The sequence below is a fragment of the Neomonachus schauinslandi genome, chromosome 2 (genome assembly GCF_002201575.2).
Source record: "Neomonachus schauinslandi chromosome 2, ASM220157v2, whole genome shotgun sequence".
Lineage (NCBI taxonomy): Eukaryota > Metazoa > Chordata > Mammalia > Carnivora > Phocidae > Neomonachus > Neomonachus schauinslandi.
Window position 1 is genome coordinate 69,478,815 of NC_058404.1, and position 21,803 is coordinate 69,500,617.

Consider the following 21,803-nt stretch of genomic DNA (forward strand, 5'->3'; position numbering starts at 1 on the left):
GTGACTGGTGGAGAGCACATGAAGAGCACATCTACTCTAAAATTGAGAGTAGAACCCCAATCTTCCAAATCCAAGTCCAATCATTTTTCTGCAGTAACTTGTGTCTGTTCATGCTGTTACTATTAGTCTTGGTAACAACGCTCTGAAGTGTGTTTCATTAGTTGTTCTTAGCACTTCTAATCAGGTAGTGTGGATTTTATGTACTTTCAGGACTAGAGACAATACTGTTCTCATGAGAGTTTCATGAGCCCCAATTTCATGAGTTTTTGCCATATCTTGCCCTGTTAATACTCATTCTTACATCTCTTTATGGATTGAAGGTAGAATATATGACAGATTCTTTCTTTAATGTGGCTAAACTAAGGAAATTTTATGTGTAGAAAAATTGACCAAAGGCATCACTTACTGAGTTGATATTTTGGGGTCTTCTTAAATCTCTAAATTTTCTCTTGGTATTAGGAGTGCCTAAGAATATGGTCCATCTGTTCTATACATTCATATGAATATGAATACTGCTTTATGCTTTCAAAGAAGTTAACTTTAAATGCAATATGAGGAGTAATGAATGTAAAGTTAAATTTTTTTTTGAATAAGTAAGTCACACATTGAAAAGCAATAATGAAGACACTGCTAGCCCAGATTTATGCATAGAATTTTCCTATTAATCAATGTAATGCACAGACAGGTAATTTTTTGCTTTTCCTTTATGAAAAGGATTAGTCACTAAAGAGATCCATGGATTTCACAGTTTTATCTCATACATTCTACCACAGCTAAATTAGTTGAAGGGTCATAGAATTTATAAATCATGGATTATTAATATTTCATAGAGCAAAAATGCTTACTTAATTAATACTATGGCCACTAAATTATATAGTACACTTCAGGGAGCTCAGAGCATCTTATCAGCATTATTTAATTCCACACTTACTCAGACTCATTAAGCGAGTCCAGCTCTGTGGCCTCTGGTTTTTCTGCAGCATTGGAGCACCTGGGTCCCTTGCATTTATGCTCCCTGAATGCCACCCTTAGCTCATTCCATTGAAATTTGGAAAAAGCATTTAGGAGGCCTGAAACTTTGGGCAAACTGTATTCCTCAAACAAGGATATGTTCCTGTTTTAGTTGTTAAGGAGCAACTACGTTTATGCGAAATTTACTATGCAACCCCAATATTTTTATTGTGCTTTCATCAGTATTTCAAAGAAAGCTGGATGGGCCAATTGAGGATTCAGCAAAACATTCTTTATGAGTTTGAACTTGAAACTTGACAAAGTTCTTCAGATAATGTACATGCTAGACCCCTTGTTTTTACTTTCTAAATGCAGAACAAGAAGCACAAAGCGTTCTCTTAAGGTAGTTCAACAAGGACCCTTCCAAATTGGCCTCAGGTTTTCCAGAGATGGGTCACTGTGGAATGCCTGGCTCTAAAACTTGAGTTTTGTTAAATTTATTTGAAAAACACTTTAATATTCAAATTTAGTAAAATGCTCCCAGATTTTCAGAATTCCTGAAGTATAATCTGAATCAGAAACAATTCTTTATTTAATTGGGCATTGTGGAATGATTCCTTTCTCTTTTTACTACCTACATTTTGGATTATTTCACATTAAATTCAGTCATGCATTTGTCAGCATTTTGCTTCTCATATTTTCTTGCATAAAACCCCACATTGACACTTATGAGGATACTCTTCTACTTGACAGATTGAAGTGGTTTCTATGGGTGAAATGGAGCTTAAGATTGAGGAAAGTATTTTTGCCGGGCTAACAGAACTCTTTAATTCCGTGCCTCTCTTTGCCTACAGATAATGACTTTACGTAAGATGTTAGTATGTCAAGTTCTCAATGGAAAATTCAACATGGAAAATTCAGTTCCCTTGAAACATATTCTTCTAGTATATTATTATTAAGAGAAGTGTCAGCTTGACAGTGACAAAAATGTTTTCATTCTCCAGGTACTACTTGATAGTGTGATTTATGCCAGATTAATGAAGGGCAAAGCAATTGGGTAAGGCATAATATTTCTAAGCAATTACTAAGAATGAAATATCATTTTATCTTCTCAGGTTTCCCGAATCTGCAGTTTCTGTTTTGAAGAGCCAGCACTTACGGCAGAAACTCCTTCAGTCCCTGTTTCTTGATAAAGTTTATTGGGAAAGTCAAGGAGGTAGACAAGGAATTGAAAAGCTTATTGATGTCATAGAGCAGAGAGCCAAAATCCTTCTTACTTACATCAATGCACATGGGGCCAAAGTATTACCTATGAATGAATGAAAGGATCTTCTGGCTAGAATACTAGATATATTTATGCATTTTTTTGTTTTTGGTTTTAAAATCAAGTACACAAACCTCAAGTCTTTTTAGGAATGAGGCAGTGTAAATGAATATATAAAATAAATGAATTTAACCAAGTGTATATGATGGGTTTGAGCATGATAAGCAGACTTAAAACCTTTTAAAAAACATACTCCTCAAAAAATATTTGTTCATATTTTTCTCTAACATTGGATCATGTGAGTCTCAACATCTGATTATACAGAATGGTTGCAATTATTATTCCAGCTAGCTTTGTTAAAACATTTGTCATGCCATTTAACAGAACAGTGTAAACCAGAGGTGCTGACTCCTTCAGCAAAGCATATTTTATGCCATACTGACTGGTCTGACCAAGTTCTGATGGGAAGAGTTCTTGACATTCTTCAGTTGCTGATTGTTAAAACAGAGCCATCCCAATATGACCCAGAGGCAGTTCTGCATTGGAAAACTGAGGCATGTGATCTGCAAAAACACCAGGGTATACCATAATTCTGCATAGAAATGGTGGGTTATTTACAAAAGCACCAGTATATATTCTATTGTATCTATAAATGACTGGCCATCTCTGTGAATCTGAGAAGGAAGAATCACAGTTTCCTCCTTTATGTGTTAGGGAGTTTTGCTTTCTCAATTTTGGTCCAGTTTATGTCTAGTAGCTTAGACATTAAACAATTTTAAGGTATAAGTTACCTATTTGAAACTATACTTATAGAGTGCCTTTTTTTAATGGATGTTCTTTTAACAAATTGTCATTTTTACAAAGGATATGCTATAATTTTTGTATATTTTCTTAATAATAATGGTTTTCTTCAGACTTCTTCTAATTATATTTAAATTGATTTAAATGATATTGCTCAGATATTGACAGTAGAACCAGATATTGAGTGCATTTAAATATATTGTTTAGCTTATTCTAATATGAGAAATATGAACAAAATAAATTAAAACCTGACTCTTTTCAATTCTCCTCAATGAAAGCACATGACTAGAACTAAAACAGTGAATTTGGACAACATTAAGCTTCAAATAATTTTCCCCAAACTCCCTCTGCCAACTTTTTTTTTTAAAGATTTTATTTATTTATTTGAGAGAGAGAATGAGAGAGAGCACGAGAGGGGGGAGGGTCAGAGGGAGAAGCAGACTCCCTGCCGAGCAGGGAGCCCGATGCGGGACTGGATCCAGGGACTCCAGGATCATGACCTGAGCCGAAGGTAGTCGCTTAACCAACTGAACCACCCAGGCGCCCATCCCTCTGCCAACTTCTTAATTAAGCATAGGACATAGACATACAGTATTCACATGTTGGGTCTTTGTGTCCTGGGAAGATATGCATGTCATCACATATGACAGATGTTCATACAGAGGTTTCAAATCTCGAACAAGTCATCATTTCCCCCACCCCCACCTCACCCACTCCTTATTTAAAAGCTGATATACTGACTTCTTTTTTCCCTGAAAGTTGAAAAATATAATTTAAGATGTTGTAATGCATTCAATTCTCTGTTTTCTCAGTTCTGTATGTTATTGCTAAAACACCGCATTTTATGTGTTCTAATCGAGTCACTTAATATCACTGTAAATTAGAACTATTAAAGACATTACAATAAAGACTGTTTTTTTTTTTAAATATATACCTATAGATTCTAACTAATGTAAATGTATAGGGGCAAAATGTCAAAACAACACATGGTAACTAGAAGAGAAGACGGGTCAAGGAGAGAGGGATTTGATCGTCTAAGCATAACTTTCTTAGGCTCACATTCAAGTACTACATTTTAGCATCCTTATTTGCTGGGCTGACCCTTGGAGACGTGGTCTTCAGACCATTCTCTTCCATTATCCCTTTGAGTTCCTTTCTCTGATTCCACACATTCTGTGCACTCTTTGGCTCTCCTGAGTCTCCACTTTTACCTGCTGTCTTTGGGCTTTTTAAGATCCCTTTTTCTCTCATTAATCAGGATTTTAATAAAAAATAGGCCTAACAAAAGCTTGGAGACCCAGGTTCTATTTTGAGCCACTGACTTGAAAGAACTCTTTGTCAAGTTGCCTTATACCTTGTCTTATCGAGGTGGCATACTCGCATTTTAATAAGCTTTTTATGGAATAGATCATCTTTATTCAAATTTGTGAAATTAGTGGTGGGAATCCAGTCTCCTTAAAAATGACCTTTAATGTTGCGTCTCAAGCTACACAGCTTTTGGGCAGCTTGGTTCTCCCTTATGTGGGTCTTGCTTTATTTGCTTCCAGGTATTCTGACATGCTTAATATTAAATGAAAGGTCCAGGAACACATGTTTATTTTAGTCACCTTTGCTTTTTAACACAGTATTTTGTTTTATAATCAGTGAATAATTCATGCCGTATTATTGTTGAATAACGGATAGCTACAGGGCCAGGCTTTTAATCCTAAGTAATGCTCTTCTTTTCTCTTATTGAAACAATGAGAGTACTCTGTGCCTTTCAAATGCACTCAGATTATGCTGTGGTTTGGTTCACATAAGCATATTATGTGGTTTATTTATAACTTGATAAATTTGAAGTAGAACAATTTACCTTGGCAGACATACAAAAGCTTATTTTTGTGACTTATTTTCTTTAGGCTGATAATATGAAAATAAATACATATCTTAAAAGTCTGTAATAAAAATATTAGAAATTAAAGATGTGTGCTTTTTATTTTGTAGATGGGTTTTCTTTTGTACATGCGTTAATTTTCAGAATTTAAGTACAGAAGACTGCTACCACTGTCCATGATAAAAGAAACAATTGAACAATTAAGAATTTTATTGGATTGTGTTTGTATATGCATATATTTGATATTGTTACTAGTGATCTTATGCTTTCTCTTGGTGTACAAAGAGCATTGTCTTAAGTGGTATGCAAATTAGGTAACAGCTATAACAAACTGTAAGAGACTATTTAATTTTTGTTTTTCTTTGCTGGGGGTGAGTCTTAGAATTATAGTTAAGGCTATCTTTATAACAGTCATATTTATTAAGTTTATTAGACACCCTGGGGAACTTATCAAAATATAAAATGTCTTAGACTTACGCTCAAAAAAGTTGTAATCTCTGAACTTGTATAATAGCCTGTTTATTCCCTCATATCTTTAAATATATATTACATTATATCTAATGAATAAATAACCTAGATGTAGATTTATCTACATAGTATCTCAGGAAATTCTAATGTTTATCTCAGCACAGAACAAAGGAAGGCACACTTAGGGCACTAGTCTGAAAATATGATATGGAAGTTGTACGTGGGTCAAGGAAAGATGATAAAGACTTTTCTCTAAAAATAGTATCGGGCGCCTGGGTGGCTCAGTTGGTTGGGCGACTGCCTTCGGCTCAGGTCATGATCCTGGAGTCCCGGGATTGAGTCCCGCATCGGGCTCCCTGCTCGGCGGGGAGTCTGCTTCTCCCTCTGACCCTCTTCCTTCTCATGCTCTCTCTCGTTCTCTCTCTCAAATAAATAAATAAAATCTTTAAAAAAATAAAAATAAAAATAGTATCATCAAGAATTAAGAACTTTCATTCATGGAAGATAATTTGACTTACTGGAAAAATTATCTGACACTTGGAAATAGCCAGAAGAGATTTTTGAGTGTTCTTTCAGTGCAAAGCTGGCCTTGCTTTTGTACTGGATGGTCTACTTAACAATGTTGTAGGGCAGAGGTTAATGTGTAGATTTTTATCCCATAGAGACGCAAATAATTTCTGCCTGGTGGAAAAGACAACTCTAATGGCTTTACAGTTTATTATCCTGTTGGACATCAACCAGTTTTATATCTAGTCCAGAAATCTTATCCTAATATTACCTTAGCTTTTGAAACACTCTTTGAAATGGTTTTACCATCTTAGTGGTTCCCTCGCTAATGAATTATTTAAATAAAATCTTTGATGTATGTTCATTTTACATTTGCATAGGAATTGCTGTTTTACCTTTTTGAAAATTTTGCCTTAAACTTTTGACCACAGACTCATATTTTATTTGCTTGAGAGTCATGATGTTAAATTTTTTGAAAATTTTACTTTAGCAATCTTTCAAAACACAGTTATATAATTGGAGAACTGAATGGTACCATGTGATTAGCATTTGGAGCTTATTTTCATTTAACCTTTTAATTTTTTTAATGGTTATCAGTTGATTATCTAGTTCAAAGGTCTGACTCTGAAGGGCTTGCTGGCAGACTGTTTTGCAACCTACAAAAATGCACATGGTAAGTGAAGTCGCAGAGATCTTTTCTTAACAACAGCACTGTGTATGATTAAATTAGCTCAACTTTTTTTTTTATCTTAGAAAGCTACCTTTTTACCATCATGATTCCAAAGTGCATTTAGTTTCTTGATAAAAATGTGCACAATCATGTGCACATTAAGAAATCTCTATGCATCTTCTTTCTAAAAAAGTAATCTGTGTTTCTTAGCAGTGCTTGTCAAGATTTCTAAAGCTTTTGAGACAAAGAGCTAAAAAATAAAACCTCCCTTGTCAGTTGCTTTAATCACATGCTGCAGCATAGCTAGCTGTGCTATATTTCAAAAGGCAAACTGGGCTGCAGAGAGTGGGACAGTCACTAAATGAGACTGAAACAGCTGTGATTTTGCAAGATGTGCCAACATTTTCTTTAGCTCCAGGACACCAGACATTATTTGGCTCATAAAGTGCCCTATGTTATTGGCTCGACTTCTGTTTAGGAGAACAAGAGATCTTGTTCTGCATCCTTGTTTCAGGACCTCAGGGGTATTAAAATGGAGGTCAACATTTATTTTTTTTTTACCTCCCAGTAACTTTAAAAAAAAATCAACTGTGATTCAGATATCCTTTCTAACTTTGTGAGAATACATTATTGTTAAGCTTGCAAGATTCAGGTCTTTCTTAAGAGAATGAGGAAATAATTTACAGCCTCTCTTAAGAGTCAACCTTCCACTTCTAATCAGGTAACAAGTGAGAGTTACAATATAGGACCTGAGTTTTGGTGACTCTTAGGACAATGCTATTTGCTACTTGTATTGTGTCATTTCCTTTGTCTTACTTACGGTTGGTTGCAAGTAGAGATAGCACGTTGTGTTCAAAGAGGAGTGACATGGCAGCCTCCGAAGTAGCAAAGTCCTAATTAAAGACACAAATTCCTAATGAAGTCGACTTTAGCCTGGGCTACCTACTAGATGTCAGTAGTAACATGCCTTCAAGTTGTGACAACCAAAAAATGTCTCTTGATACTGCAAAATGTCCTCTTAGGAGGCAAAGTCATTCCCTGGTTGAGAACCATTAGTTCTTCATGCTTTAGTACATTCATTGATAGAAAGTCTTCCATAAAAAGTAAACCTTTTAATTTGTTTTTTTGTCCTTCACATTCAGCTGATGAAGGTTTCCTCTGTCAGAGTCCTTGTATTAGACTGTATTGCCACACTGTAAGACATCACTCAGAGCCCTTCGAGGTCTGATGGTTTGGAGAAAGAGATCAATAAAAGAAGCCACATGATAGGAGGAAGAGACATATTCAGCTTTGAAATAAAAATTTTAGAAAAGTGAAGCATTAATCTAGGAACCTATGACAAATTAAATATCAGGGTAAAAATTTTGGAATGGATGATGGTTGAAGTAAAAGTGCTTAAAAATCTGCGCTCTACCTTCGTCTGTCCCGGGGCCCAGTATCTGCCGTCTTTGAGAAGATTGCCTGGAATATAAAGAAGCCATATTCTCACCAGGGACCCTACAGCCCTTTGGGAACCTCCTCTGACAGAGGGTCAAAAGAAGTGGAGGGTGTTTCCTTACTAGCAGGAGGGAAGAAGAGTAGCAAAGTGCATTAGAGTGGACTTGTTCCGCTGTGATGCAGCTAGCAGCCAATAGGCAGTGAGGAATCACAGTGGGAAATAGAAGAAAAGAATGGACTATCAACAGGGTAGGCTAAGTGATGCTGTAGTAACAAAATGCATCAAATCTCAGTGGCTTAAAGCGATAAATGTCGATTTCTCACAGCATATGTCCACCACAGCTTGGCAGGAGAGCTTTGCTTCCCATAAACACCTAGAGAACCAACCTGATGAGGCAGCCTGGATGTTTCTATTTCTGTACCTGGGGGAAAGAAAGTTCTGAAGGGCTTTGCACTTTGTCACAACTAACTGGACAAAAGCAGGAAATTTGAACTGTTTGGTAAGTAATGCTGGTAACTACAGCAGATGGTGACAATTGCGGTGGTGTTGAACAACAGAGATGTTCATGCTCTGAGTATATTTGAGGCCAACTTGACCTAAATCTATTACTCTCTATCAAAGAACTCTCCCCTTTGGGGATACCCCTGTCCCCCCCTACCCCACTCACTTGACCTCTGCCAGGGCCTCCAGGCCACAGTTGATAGGTTCAGTGGAGTACATGTGACTTAACCCTGGGCCAATCACATCTCTTTATTCAGCTCTGTTTCCTGTCATAACTGATTGGCTCAAAATTGAACATCTGACCTAAGTAGGTCACTCAGAAAACTTGCCTCAGAATTTTAGAACGGATAAGCAGAAAAAGAAACCAAGACCCAAGCCTAAAGCAGTAATGGGTAATGTTCTGGAGCTCTTCGTCAGACTTTTCCTCTATGCGAATGGAGAAAATTTAATGTAGATTGAGTGAAACTCTCAGAGGTGCTGGCGGGTGAGATGGGGACGTCCGGTATCTTTTGACTCTTTCGCGTTAGTTGCTCTGGAGGTCCCTTCCAGTTTTCGGTTTCCTCAGGGTCCTTTCTTAATTCACCTTTTTGCTTCAACTTAATCTATGTTGATAGCTTTTCTGATAATTGCAACCAACGCCAAATCTATGATTAGTTTCTAAGGTAATTAAGTCTTTTTCTAATTTATCAAATTTAGAAAGTATATCATAGTTCTTCCTATGACAGGTAAAGATGTTCATGCTCTTAAATCCCTCCTCCCTCCCCACTTCTTTCCTTCACAAACCAACTTCTAAAATATTTATCATGCTTACACGTTCCTCTTCTTAATACTTACCTTCTGGTTTCCACTTTGTCACAGGTGCATTAATTTTATATTTGAATGGATTTCCTGCCCACCATCAATTACAGCTTCTTCATTCCTGAGGTTTTTGTTTGTTTTCCTCATTCATCTCTTTGCTGACTGGCTTCATCAAATGATTTTTTACAGAGTTATCCATGAGTTCCATATTCAGTGAGCCTTGCTCATTTGTGAATAGCATTCTGTTTGTTTAAGTATGTAAACAGCTTGGTGATATAAAATTTGGGTTCCACACTTAAAAAAAAATTTTTTTTTTCAAAACAAAATACCCTTGGAAGTCTGTAGACATTGTAACACTGTCATTTGGCATTGAACATTGCAGATAAGATTTCAGATGCCAGACTGTGTTTTTGTTTTGTTTTGTTTTATTTTTCTCTGGCTTGTAGGTGATTTGCTTTTCTGGTTTTGATGCATGTTGAATTCTTTTTTTTTATCCTTTAATTTTAATAAACCCTCAGGATGTGTCTTAAGGTTGGTTGTTCTGCATCAGATTTTCCTGAAATACAACACAGAACCAACATACTTATATTTTCTTTCTTTTTACAATATATATTTGAATATTTTTTTGGTTCTCTTCTATTTGTTCTGTCTCAGGTAAAGACAGATTTATTATGTGTGTGTGGAATCTGCCTCTGAATCAATTGGTTTTTCCTTATTTGCTTACTTTCCTGTATTTTTTTCCTTGCAAAATGTAGTATTTTCTCAAGCGTTTCCTTTATATCTAAGACTTTATCTCAGCCACATCTATTCTGCTTCCTCCTGCTTCCCACTAGTCTTAATTTCTCCTAATGATTTTATTATCTTCAAATTTCTTTCTAGAGACCTCAGCTTTCATCTTTGGTGGCTTTAACTCTTGATTGACTTCATTTTTCATTCTTTTATAAATTTGAACTAATTTTTCAAAGAGTTTTTCAAAATGTTCTCTGAGACTGCAGGGAATAGTTTTTGGAACTACTAAAATTAAAATTAAATCAAATTAATAATTCAGTCACACAGCGTTTCAAATGCTCAGGAGCCACGCGTGCTTTATGGATACTGTATTATCATATTAGATAGCACAGATACAGAACATTTCCATCATTGTAGAAAAGCCTGTGGGCCAATGTTGCTGTAGAACACTGGGGTCTGTGTATTTTCTTGTGTGGTGGGGTTTATATTTTCTGTTCTCAGCAGCAGTTGCTTGTTCCCCCCATTCTTCTCCCTTACCTGATCTGCCAGGCAGCGTATCTAGGTTAGGGTTTTGGTGTCTGTCTTAGTTATTTTGGGCTGCCATAACAAATGCCACAGGCTAGGTGGCTTTAATAACAGGAATTTATTTTTCACAGTACTGGAGAGTGGGAGTTCAAGATCTAGATGCCAGCAGGGTCAGTGTCTGGAAAGGGCTCTCTCTTTAGGGTGTAGATTGCCACTTTTTATTGTATCTTCACGTGGCCTTTCCTTGGTGTATGGAGGTGGAGAGAGAGGAAACAAGCTCTCAGGTGTCTCTCTCTTTTTTAAAGATTTTATTTATTTATTTGAGAGAGAGAGTGAGAGAGGGAGAGAGAGCACGAGAGAGGGGAGGGTCAGAGGGAGAAGCGGACTCTCCGCTGAGTAGGGAGCCAACGTGGGACTCGATCCTGGGACTCCAGGATCATGACCTGAGCCGAAGGCAGTCGCTCAACCTACTGAGCCACCCAGGCGCCCCTCAGCGGTCTCTCTTTATAAGGACACTAATCCTGTCATGAAGGCTCTACCCTCATGACCTCATCTAAACCTCCTAAAATCCCCATTTCCAAATACTATCACACTGAGCATAGGCCTTCAACATATGAATTTTGGGGTGACACAATTCAATCCATAGTATTAATCATCCCAAATTCATGTCCTCACATACAAAATACATTAATTCCATGCAAACAGTCCAAAATATCTTAACTTGTTCCAGCATCAACTCTAAAATCTAAAGTCCAAAGTCTCATCTCAATATCATCTAAATCACATATGGCACATATGGGGGAGACTTGAGCTATGATTCATCCTGAAGCAAAATTCTTCTCCAATTGTGAGCATGTGAAACCAGACAAGTTATATATTTCCAAAATACAGTGTTGGGACAGGCGCGGGAGAAACATTCCATTCCAAAAGGAACAAATAGGAAGGAAGAAAGGGGTGATGGGTCCCAAGTAAGTCCAAACATAGAAAGGCAAATTTTGGCTGTTAAGTGTTGAGAATCATCCTCTCTGGCTTGATGTCCCATCTCCCAGGCCCATTGCAGTGACAGCTTTACTCTCACAGCTGCAAGGCTTGGTCTTGCTCCTTTAGCTTGCCATCGCCCTAGGACTCTCTGCAGGGGACCTGCCCACAGCCCTTGGGAGGGCAGCCTTACCCCTGAGGCACCTGGTGGCAGCATCCTGGCCCACTGAAACCAGCAGAAACCCCTTCTGTCCCGGGGCCTGGGGTGAAAATAGCAGCTCTGATGATCTCTGAATCATCTTCTGCATTGTTCTTCCCTTTTCTTTCTGAGGAATAGTGCACATTCACAGCCCAATAGCTTCCAGTCTCATCTTGTTGATCATGCAGTTATGGAGGCTGAGAAGTCTCAAGATCTGCAGTTAGGCAGTTTGACAGCCTTGCCTCTTCTAAGAGTCTTAACTTTCTCTTGTTCCTTTTAGTCCAAACTGGCAGTGTTTTCGCTGGTATTATTCCCATTTTCTTTTAACTAGGTCTCTTAGAACCCTATCGTTTATTTTCAAAGAAATCTACACAGTGCTTTCTGGTTTTGGTGATTGTCGTTTTATAGTTTTACACTAGATATATCATTCTTTCCTAAGAATAATGGCTTCCTAAGAATAATCTTAAGCTGTTTTTCCCTTGCCATGTTTTACTGAGGGGTCATTATAAGTTCTCAAGCTAGAGAGCCATGTATTAGAGTGGATTGGAGAGTGTGTTGGGGAGAGGGTGGGGAAGATGTAGAGAAGTAATTTAGGAAGTTCTCGAAATTACTTAGGCATAAGATAATCAAGGGATGAGGTAGGATGAGTCTAATTTTGAAGTATTTTTCATACATAATTGTGATTCAAAGGGAATTAACTAACAATTCTGAGAAAAGTGTCCTTGCTATTAGAGATGACTTGAAAAGATATTCTAGAAATACTATGTAAAACATGCTGCTTAGGGCTTTAGATATATTTTTTTCAGCTGTAGTCACCACAGCAGTGTTGTCTAAAGAGACCTATCTAAACCAGACAAGGTGACCGAGTTTGTATCATGGAAAGATTCAGAAGGATGGATGGATGCACCACACACATGCATATAACCATGTGGGCATATACATGAAACAATAAATAGATAAGGAGCTAGATTGTTTCCTTTTCTTTTTTCATAATGAACAAGCTGATTTCTCCTCTCAGTTGATTATAAACCAAGCTATTTACTATTATCAGGATTGAGGCTCTGCACTCAGGTTGGGGTGCCCTAAACCATGAGATTAAATTTATATCTCAGGATGTTCTGGCCCAGTTAGCTCTCAGCTAGTGATGATTGCAGAGTTTATTTGCTAATTCGATTTCTTTGAGGCTTTATTTATGCATTCATGTAACAAATATTTTTCAAGTGCCAGCTCAGTTCCAGGCCCTGCTTTAGGTCTTGAGACATAGCGGAGAAAAATAAGTGAGCACATGCATCTTTAACAACTTCCTTTCTTCAAATCTTTGAAAATTAAACTGCAAAGTTAATATAATGAAAATCAGAAGCATTGGCCAAAATTTTTTCATACATGAAAAGAACTAATTTTATAGCATTCCCTTAACCTTCCCTTTCTGTTCTTCAAATGTTCCTCTTAAAAACAGAAACAGTAGGGCGCCTGGGTGGCTCAGTCGGTTGAGCAACTGCCTTCGGCTCAGGTCATGATCCCAGGGTCCTGGGATCGAGTCCCACATCGGGCTCCCTGCTCTGCGGGGAGCCTGCTTCTCCCTCTCCCACTCCCCTGCTTGTGTTCCCTCTCTCGCTGTGTCTCTCTCTGTCAAATAAATAAATAAAATCTTAAAAAAAAAAAAACAGAAACAGTATTTTTCAGATATATTTGTGGACGTAATCAGAATCTCTTGAGTAATATCTCACATATCCTTCACAATACCTCCAGCCAATGCGTTTTATTGTCAGGAATTGCATGTATTGTGCAGTTTACATTCTGTTCTTTTTCCATTTTGTATTGGTAAGAAGGACCACCTGTATAAATCATGACAGAGACTACAGAAAGAAATAGTTTGGATTTTTGCCAATCTTGGTAGTATATTTTCAAATCAAGGAAATGTTCTACAATCAATATTTAAATAGCATATTTGGCAAAATGTTCTCTGAAAGAAATGGATGACATTTTTTGAAGAGTAAGAGTAATGGGAACCAGACAGCAAAGTTCAAGAAGCCGTCCTCCATAAGCCTGCTTTCCTTTGTTGCAACATAATCCCCGTCAAGGGCCTTCAGCATCTCAGATCCCTTTCTCTATTATGAGCAGTCTTCTTTTCTTTTCTTTACATTTTGTTTTTAAGTGCATTGCAGAGTTGCTACTTCTATTTTGACTTTTCTAGAAGCCTCTTCAATGTATTTTCTGATCATTGGAATAACTTTTCTGCAATACACACAGCCTTGTCATTTTTGCAAAATCTCCAGCAATTCTTTCTCCTTTTCTTTAGTGCTGATTTCTTCCCTCTTTCTCTAAGATACAGAGATGCAGACTTTAGAATTCTTTCCTATTCTTATGCTTTCCTCACTTCCCCTTAGGCTCTATCTACTCCCTCCCACCCCCATATTTTTGCTCTCAAAAAATTCATAGCTTTGTTTCTGCTGCTTAGACAAATGGCAGCTAAATTAGCCTGAATACTTTACAAACATCTTGCTTTTCTGATCTTTTAACCCTTTAAAATGTCTTATATACATATTGGTCACCATTTAAATCAACTCAAAGAGCATGAGATAAAGCAAGAGGCAAATAATGGATAGTATAAACACAGTTGGAGATCTGGTTGTTATTTAGGCTCATTTGGTACAAATTTTTCATTTGTATTTTGAAAATGATTGCATATGAGTTCCAGGGAGTTGTGGCATGAAACAATGTGGTAGTTCTCTTAATTTAATAACAGCCACCCATATCAAGTTCCTACTATGAAGTTGGCATGGTGTGATGCACTTCAAAAATACTATTCATCCAATTTAGTCCTCATGACTCTATCTGACCAGTGAGAAAATGGAAGAATGGAGAAGTTAATAACTTGTCCAGGAACAAAGAGCTAGGAAGTGACCAAACTGAGATTCATATCCAAATCTGCTTGACTTCACAACTTATGCTATGACGATTAGGCCACACTCCCTTCCCAATTCCATCCAGTGTTCTCTCCACTCTTCAAAGTGACTTACCTCCTGGATAGAATTTGTATTTCTTATGCACACTGGGATAATTGCAGGAACTATGGCCTGTGTTTAAGAGGAAAATTGACTAATAGACATCTGACAGAGATAAGAAGCAGAAGCCAGTCAAGTTTGCAGTATCTCTCACATGTCTGGTTCTACTTAGGTATGTGAGATGGTGATCTTTAATGTTTCCCACTATCAGCAACTAATATTTGAAAGTGTTATGTTGGGCCATGTGTTTTGGCTTTATGATTCATAGGAGACAAAGAGAATTTCAACTCTCAATTGCAATGTCAACTCATTTGTCATGATGTTGAGTTACACAGAACTCGGGCACATGTAAAATAAATATCTCTTTCTGCTCCAAGCCTTGATGAGCATTTTTCTTGATACATTTGGATTCCTTGCGTAAGAAAAATCACAATGTAAAGCCATTCTTTACATTCGATGTTGAGTTTGAACAAAGAGCTGTGAGACTGCTGTGGTGTGAAAGCCAGTAAAGTTCACAGAACAAAGGAGGGCAAAGCCCCCTTAAAATCACAGCATTCCACTTCATTTTACTTTGTGTTGTTATGTTGAAAATTGAATTTGCTAGTTTGCAAGTAGATATAATAGCCAGTAGAGCTTTGGTCAGCTGATTAGTTAGTGTGTTTTAAAGCAAGAGATTGAAAAAATACATTTATTTTTTGTATTTAAACTCATATAAAATCACACTTAAACTCATATAAAATCAGCTCTGTGCTGGGAAAGAATGCTTACTTTCACTTAGAGTCATATAAAAAAAGCTGATTTTCATGACCAAAGTGTAATACTTTATACAATTTTATACCATTGTTGTGATTGAAACACTGTTTTGCATTCTTGTTTCCAGTTGTGTGAGTGACAGCACTCTTAAAAATGGTGATGAATCCCCAATATATGCTCAACAACTAAATATCTATTTGGTTGGCTTATATAAAGCTTTGGACCTTTATATTGAGGATTGGGAAGATTGAGAGGCAAAAATATATACATCTCCTTTTATAGACAGGCAGGCACAGTTTTTCAAGAATGCTGGGACTCTCCATGCAGCTGTCTCATCAAGCATGAAGCAGCCTCAAAGTATACAGCCAATGGGGTATCTTGAGACCATGACACACAAAATACTACGAAATTCATGGCTTCAGTCCAGTTTTGGGAGGGTTTAAGAATGAGGTGTTTTTTAAGAATGCCATATTCTTTCTTATAAAACCAAGATAGTCTCTCAAATCCATTTCACTGCCATAATGTAGAAATAAGAGAGAGAAGCCATTTCCAAAAATCTAGTTAGTAAATCCATTTTATAAAATGCTATTGTTGGAAAACAAAGCTCTATAAATTGTATCTATCAATTACCCATTTTATGGTAATTGATTTACTTTTATTCATGTATTTCTCTATCTCATTCTAAAAAGGACTTGAAGCACCTAGTTTCCAGGTAGGAGTAGCAAAATACTTAAAACTACACACATACAATGATGAGCACTGGAAACCTGCATTTTGGAAAATAGAAAAGAAAGAGATTGGGAAATAAAGTGATTATTTTGAAGATGTCGGTATTGGATATAGAACTTCATGAAACAGGAAAAAAAATGAGCACATCCCTTAGGCACCAGAACAATCAAAATGTAAGGGCTTTATGAATATGTAGGAAAGAAATATCTCCAATGTCAAAACCATATAAAAGTTTCATTAATTCCAACACTAGCTTTGAAGAAAATAACCAAATTATAATAAATAAAACATTTTACATTATATAATACATATAAATATGAATTTAATGCATTGTATTAGAAATATTATTACACATATGTTATGTATACTATATTATATACATATATGCATATATTTAATAACATATATGCCCATAAAATATATACATCTTGTATGCATATATGTGTGTATTTATATGCATAAGTATGTATATATATATATGCACATGCATTTATAATATATATGTATATTATATGCATAAATGCATCTATATTATACTTAGCATTAATTATTTAGCAGCTGTATATAGCTTTTTTCATAGTATGTATTCAGTCATACACCTAAAACTCAAGGTCCTTGTAAATTCAAGATTCACAGAACTTCTTCAACTGGTATTAGCCTAGTGATGATTCCTGTTAAATTCCTGGTACACATTAACTGATTCCTTCAACAAATATTTCTTGAATGCCTTTCCTATTCCAGGCCCAATAAAAAGTAGTGAACTCAGCAGACATGGTTCTTGATTATTTGAAACTTACATTTAGGGGAGAATATGCACAATAACATTAAAACTTGCATAAATATTGTGAGAAATAACAAGGAAGATGGGTTACAGATTGGGGAATAAGTTAAGGCTTCTGGAAGACGGGTATTTAGGCTGACATCTGAAGACTGAGCAGTGGTTACCCTGAGAATTGGAGAAAGAGCATTCCAGGCAGAAGGAAGAGCATGGAGAGTCATGGAGGTGGAAAAAGGTTCTTCTTCCAGGAAATAAGAGAAAGCTGAGTTTTCTAAAGGGTGATGAATGAAGGAGCAGCACAAAAGGTGGTTAATGAGATCAGCAGGGCCCCGATCATGAACACCCAACTTGAGGGCCCTGCTAAAGATTTTGAAATGTGCTAGAAGTGCAATGAGATTATCCTGATTTCTGTGTGGAATAGAACTAGAGACAGGCAAGATTGCAAGGGAGACAGTTTAGAAGACCATCTTGTAGCTCTTGTGAGAGATGGTAGATGGTAATGAGGAGAGTGGAGAAGAAAATCTGGCGATGTCGTAATATTTAGAGGGCAAACTCAACCAGATTGGCAATAAAGGTTTCCAGAATGACCATTAGGTTTCTAACTTGTGTAATTAGGTTCATTATGGTGCCCTTAACTGAAATGGAAAAGATCGGTGAGAAACAAATTTGTGAATAAAAATAAAAAGAATATTCTTTTTGACACTTGTCAATATGAATTCAAGTGGAGATGTTGAAAACAGATGAGACATATGGGCTCGGCAGGGGTCTCTCAACGTTGGCGCTAACGACATTTGGGGCTGAGATAAGGACCTGGGAATTACAGGATATTTAGCAACATCTCTGGCCTCTACCCACTAGATGCCAACAGCACTGCCCTCTTGTTATGGCAATCATGAATATCTCCAGACATTGCCACATGTCCTTGGGGGTTAAAGCACCACTAATTCAGAATGATTAGCTTAGACATATACTTTGGGAAATGATGGAATATCGATGAAATTTAAAATCCATGAGAGGAGAAGAAATCACCCAGGGAGCTTAAGTTCCAGCAAAATGGTGTATCAAATGCAGAAACTCTCCCACTCTGTTTGAAATGCTTGATAAAGTATAACAATATCACAAATTTAACACTGATAGAAAGAAAAGACCCAGACAATAGAATAATAATAATAAAAAAGGATGAAACTTTAAATAAACATGGAGCTCATGCTGCTATAGCCCTGATACTGGAGTTGGAGGAGTTCCTTACTACTCATGAAACTAGCACAGGACTGGATTTTCAGTTACTATATATGGACTGTGCAAGGCAAAGAGTCAGAACTCTTTGTGAAAAATACTCTTTTATAAAGTCTGAACCACAGAAATGAAAGGGGAACATAAATATCTGCCCAATGACGCAGCATTTGATGAGGAAACTCGTATTTGTTTAGTGTCTGGGAAAAAGGCTATTCCAAGCAATCAGAAGCTGGAAGCTATGTCCCATTTTGGTTTGGAGTCTAACTTCGCAGTATCTGAGAAGGCCAGAATCACCCAGCTGAGAAATTAATATAAAAGTTGCTACTTACAATACCCTTGGGATAAATAGAAGAAGTGATGCAAAACTTCCTCTGAGAATCATTCCCATAACCTGTCAGCAGCCAGACTCCAGCAAAAAACCAAACTCCGCTCAAAGAAGTGCAAAATGAAAAATTAAAATATAAAGAACTCATTTAGCATGAAACAAAGTTGACAGATGCAACACATAGGAGAATTATTGCTCTAATCATACGAAACAATAAATAACGTGAAGCTGACTATAAATCAGTAATGTGGAAGATAATTAAAAATATTAAAACAAATAGAGAAGAATGAGAAACCAGGACAAAAAAAAAAGACAAGATGGAATTCTTGAAACGACAACTGTAACAAGTGAAATTACAAATGCAATGGAAATTAAATAGTAGGTTCCTGCTTTGCAAAAACTTAAGATATGGAAGATAGAGCTGAGGAAATATCACAGATTATAGATAATGGGTGGCGACAATCAAAGAGCTTAAAGATAACTTCTTTATGGAACATAGCATGAAATGGACCAACACATACCTATTAGGAGTTCCAAAAGGCTAGGAAAGGAAAAAGAGAAAAGTGGCAAAAATCAAAAAGACAATGCTTATGAATTTCCAAAATTGATCAAAGACATAAATTCTCAAATTGAAGGGAAAATAACATAAAAATATAATAAATTCAGCATAGGCACTGTGTACAGAAACTGCAGATCACTGAAATTAAATACAAAGTATTTTAAAAAAGAGTGATCATCTAAAAGAAGGGGACAGAGACAGATGAGAAAAGGATCTATGATTAGTTCCTGGGGAACCTCAAAAGTTAGAGAAGGCAAATCAAGTTTAAGAGAATGTTTTGGAAGTTCACATCAATTTGAATAAATTTGTTCCTGTGTGGTTTTGCTACTCACTATATACAAGTGAAAAGAGAAAAAAAAATTAGCCTACCTATATATCACTTTTTTCCTCTTGGACACATGGACCATCTATCTAACACAAGGACTAAAGCGATTCTGCTTCTTTATATATTAGTTTGATCTTGGGACCTTCTGCTTCTGTTTCAATGCACACCAAACAAAGAGCCTCAACATCAACCTCAAACTTTCACTTGGTGTTAAGTAATGTAAATAGTCTTAAATTTTAATTTCCCTTTTCTTTTATTAAAGTGGTGATGAGAATCAGCTCTGTTGCATGAGTAAAATAACTGTCTGGCTTTACTGAATTATGATAATCAAAGATAGCATTTACATTTATTTTTTTATTTGAGATATTCTTTGTATCTTACTACATTTGGTGAATATCACATGGGTGGTTGCAATGGGTATATTCTCTGAATCTTAGAAAATTTTGTGTATATGTTAATGTTATCTTTAAAATTAAAAGAAATACCAAATGACTTAAAATTTTTGTTTTTCCTCCCAATACAGACTAACAATGTTTAGGTAGAAATTTCTTCTTTAATATTACTATTGAGTTTCTCTTTTGTCTCACACAGACTTTATTTCATGTACTTTTTTCTGTGCCCTGTATTTGAAACATAAATGTTATTTTTATATTCACCAGATTCTTATTTTTTGTTTCTGTATTATTTGACTTTAGATGTTATCAACTCACTAAATGTGATTTTACACTTTAATTTGAGAGACTTTGCCTTTAAGCAAGTCAATTTTAATCATTTTATTTTATTGTCAAGATCATTATTCTTGGTATAACTTTGATTTTGTAACTTAGTTTACATATTTCTGTTTTGTCATGTGTCAAGGAAACTTGCTCTACTTACCCATATTAATAATTAGTATTCATAGTTGCCAGATGTTTTTTTTTTTTTTAAAGATTTTATTTATTTATTTGAGAGAGAGAGAATGAGAGAGAGAGAACACCTGAGAGGGGATAGGGTCAGAGGACGAAGCAGACTCCCTGCCGAGCAGGAAGCCCGATGCGGGACTCGATCCAGGGACTCCAGGATCATGACCTGAGCCGAAGGCAGTCGCTTAACCAACTGAGCCACCCAGGCGCCCGCCAGATGTTTTTATGTAACACAAATAATAGCTCAAGTTTATCTAGCACTTTCTTGTGACAAATGCTTTGTGAAGGTTTTCTCTTTTAAGTCTTCTAACAATCTGTGAGGGAGGTACTATCATTATTTCTGATGTGCAGGTGAGAAGCCTGAGCCGGAGAGAAATTGGCAGCTCATCCAAGATCACAACACGTAAGGAGCAGAGTTGAATTTAAACCCAGAGTGTTGGACTCTAGAGCTAGTGTTCTTAACTGCTAAGCAGGTTTTTTCCCCATATATTAACTTGGCTAATTTTCATATTATTATCACATTTTACCAATGAAGAAAACAGCACCCAGAGCATGGAAGTTTGTTGCACACAGCTAGTGAGCAGTAAACTGGAGATTCCAATCCCTGAGGTCAGACTGGGAAGATTACAGGCTTTATGTTTCCTTAGGAAATGATTGGAAAATTGGATGTTTTAATTGTTTAGTAATTTTGCAGGAGACAGAAAGTATAGTAGATAAGGATCCAATACTGGGGCTAGACAAAGCCTGACATTGAATTCCAGCTGGGCCACTTTCTTGCTCTGTGTCCTCGGACAAATTGCCAAGCTCTACTGAAGCCCAGGTTCTTCATCCGTGAGGTGAGAATGGAAATAGTAGTGCCTGCCTGATTGAGGTGTCGTGAGCATTAAATAAGATCCTGCATTCTGTATGCCTACTAATACCATGCCTGCTATAGACTAAGTGCTGTAAGTTGCTCCAGAGTAAATGTTATGTTTTAAAATTTTAAGTCATTTAACTAATAAGAGGAATGGATGTGATTTTGCAAAAGATGTGTGGACTTTGGAAGCAAATGGAAAATATTTTTTACATTCAAATACCTGAAGAGATTTCATGTATAAAAGGAAAAATAATTATTCAGGGCTTTCCTCAAAACAAAAACTGAACCTATGGTTGGAAGTGATAGGGAGCCTGATTTCATTCCAATTTAAGAAATTTTCTCACAAAGTTCTCTGCTTCCGAGGAAGTTTGGGTAGAGGCTGGTGAATCCCTTCTTGGGTGGGGTGGGTCTGACTCTAGATTTTTAGAACAGTGGTTCACAAACTACAGATGCATGCCTTGTCAGGCACTCACTGGGTAGGGGAAATTGAGACAATTGGGGAGGATGAAAGAAACAATATATATAGACAGAGATCAGGACCACTGTATGGTACTATCTCCCAGTCTTTCATGAGAAAACAGTGCGTTGTTGTTGCAAATGGATTATTTATTAATTAAGAGTATTTATTGAGAT

The 21,803-nt window shown here is 36.6% G+C and overlaps 1 protein-coding gene across 1 annotated transcript in view; it reads left to right on the forward strand.

Moving 5' to 3' along the window:
• The window catches only part of GASK1B (golgi associated kinase 1B), a 44,694-nt gene extending 41,261 nt beyond the window's left edge, over positions 1-3,433 (forward strand). The window contains exon 4 of the mRNA XM_021698850.1: positions 2,067-3,433. Within this exon, the coding sequence (XP_021554525.1) occupies positions 2,067-2,274 (208 nt within the window). The 3' untranslated portion in view covers positions 2,275-3,433. The remainder of the gene's footprint in view (positions 1-2,066) is intronic.
• Positions 3,434-21,803: the final 18,370 nt, after the last annotated feature.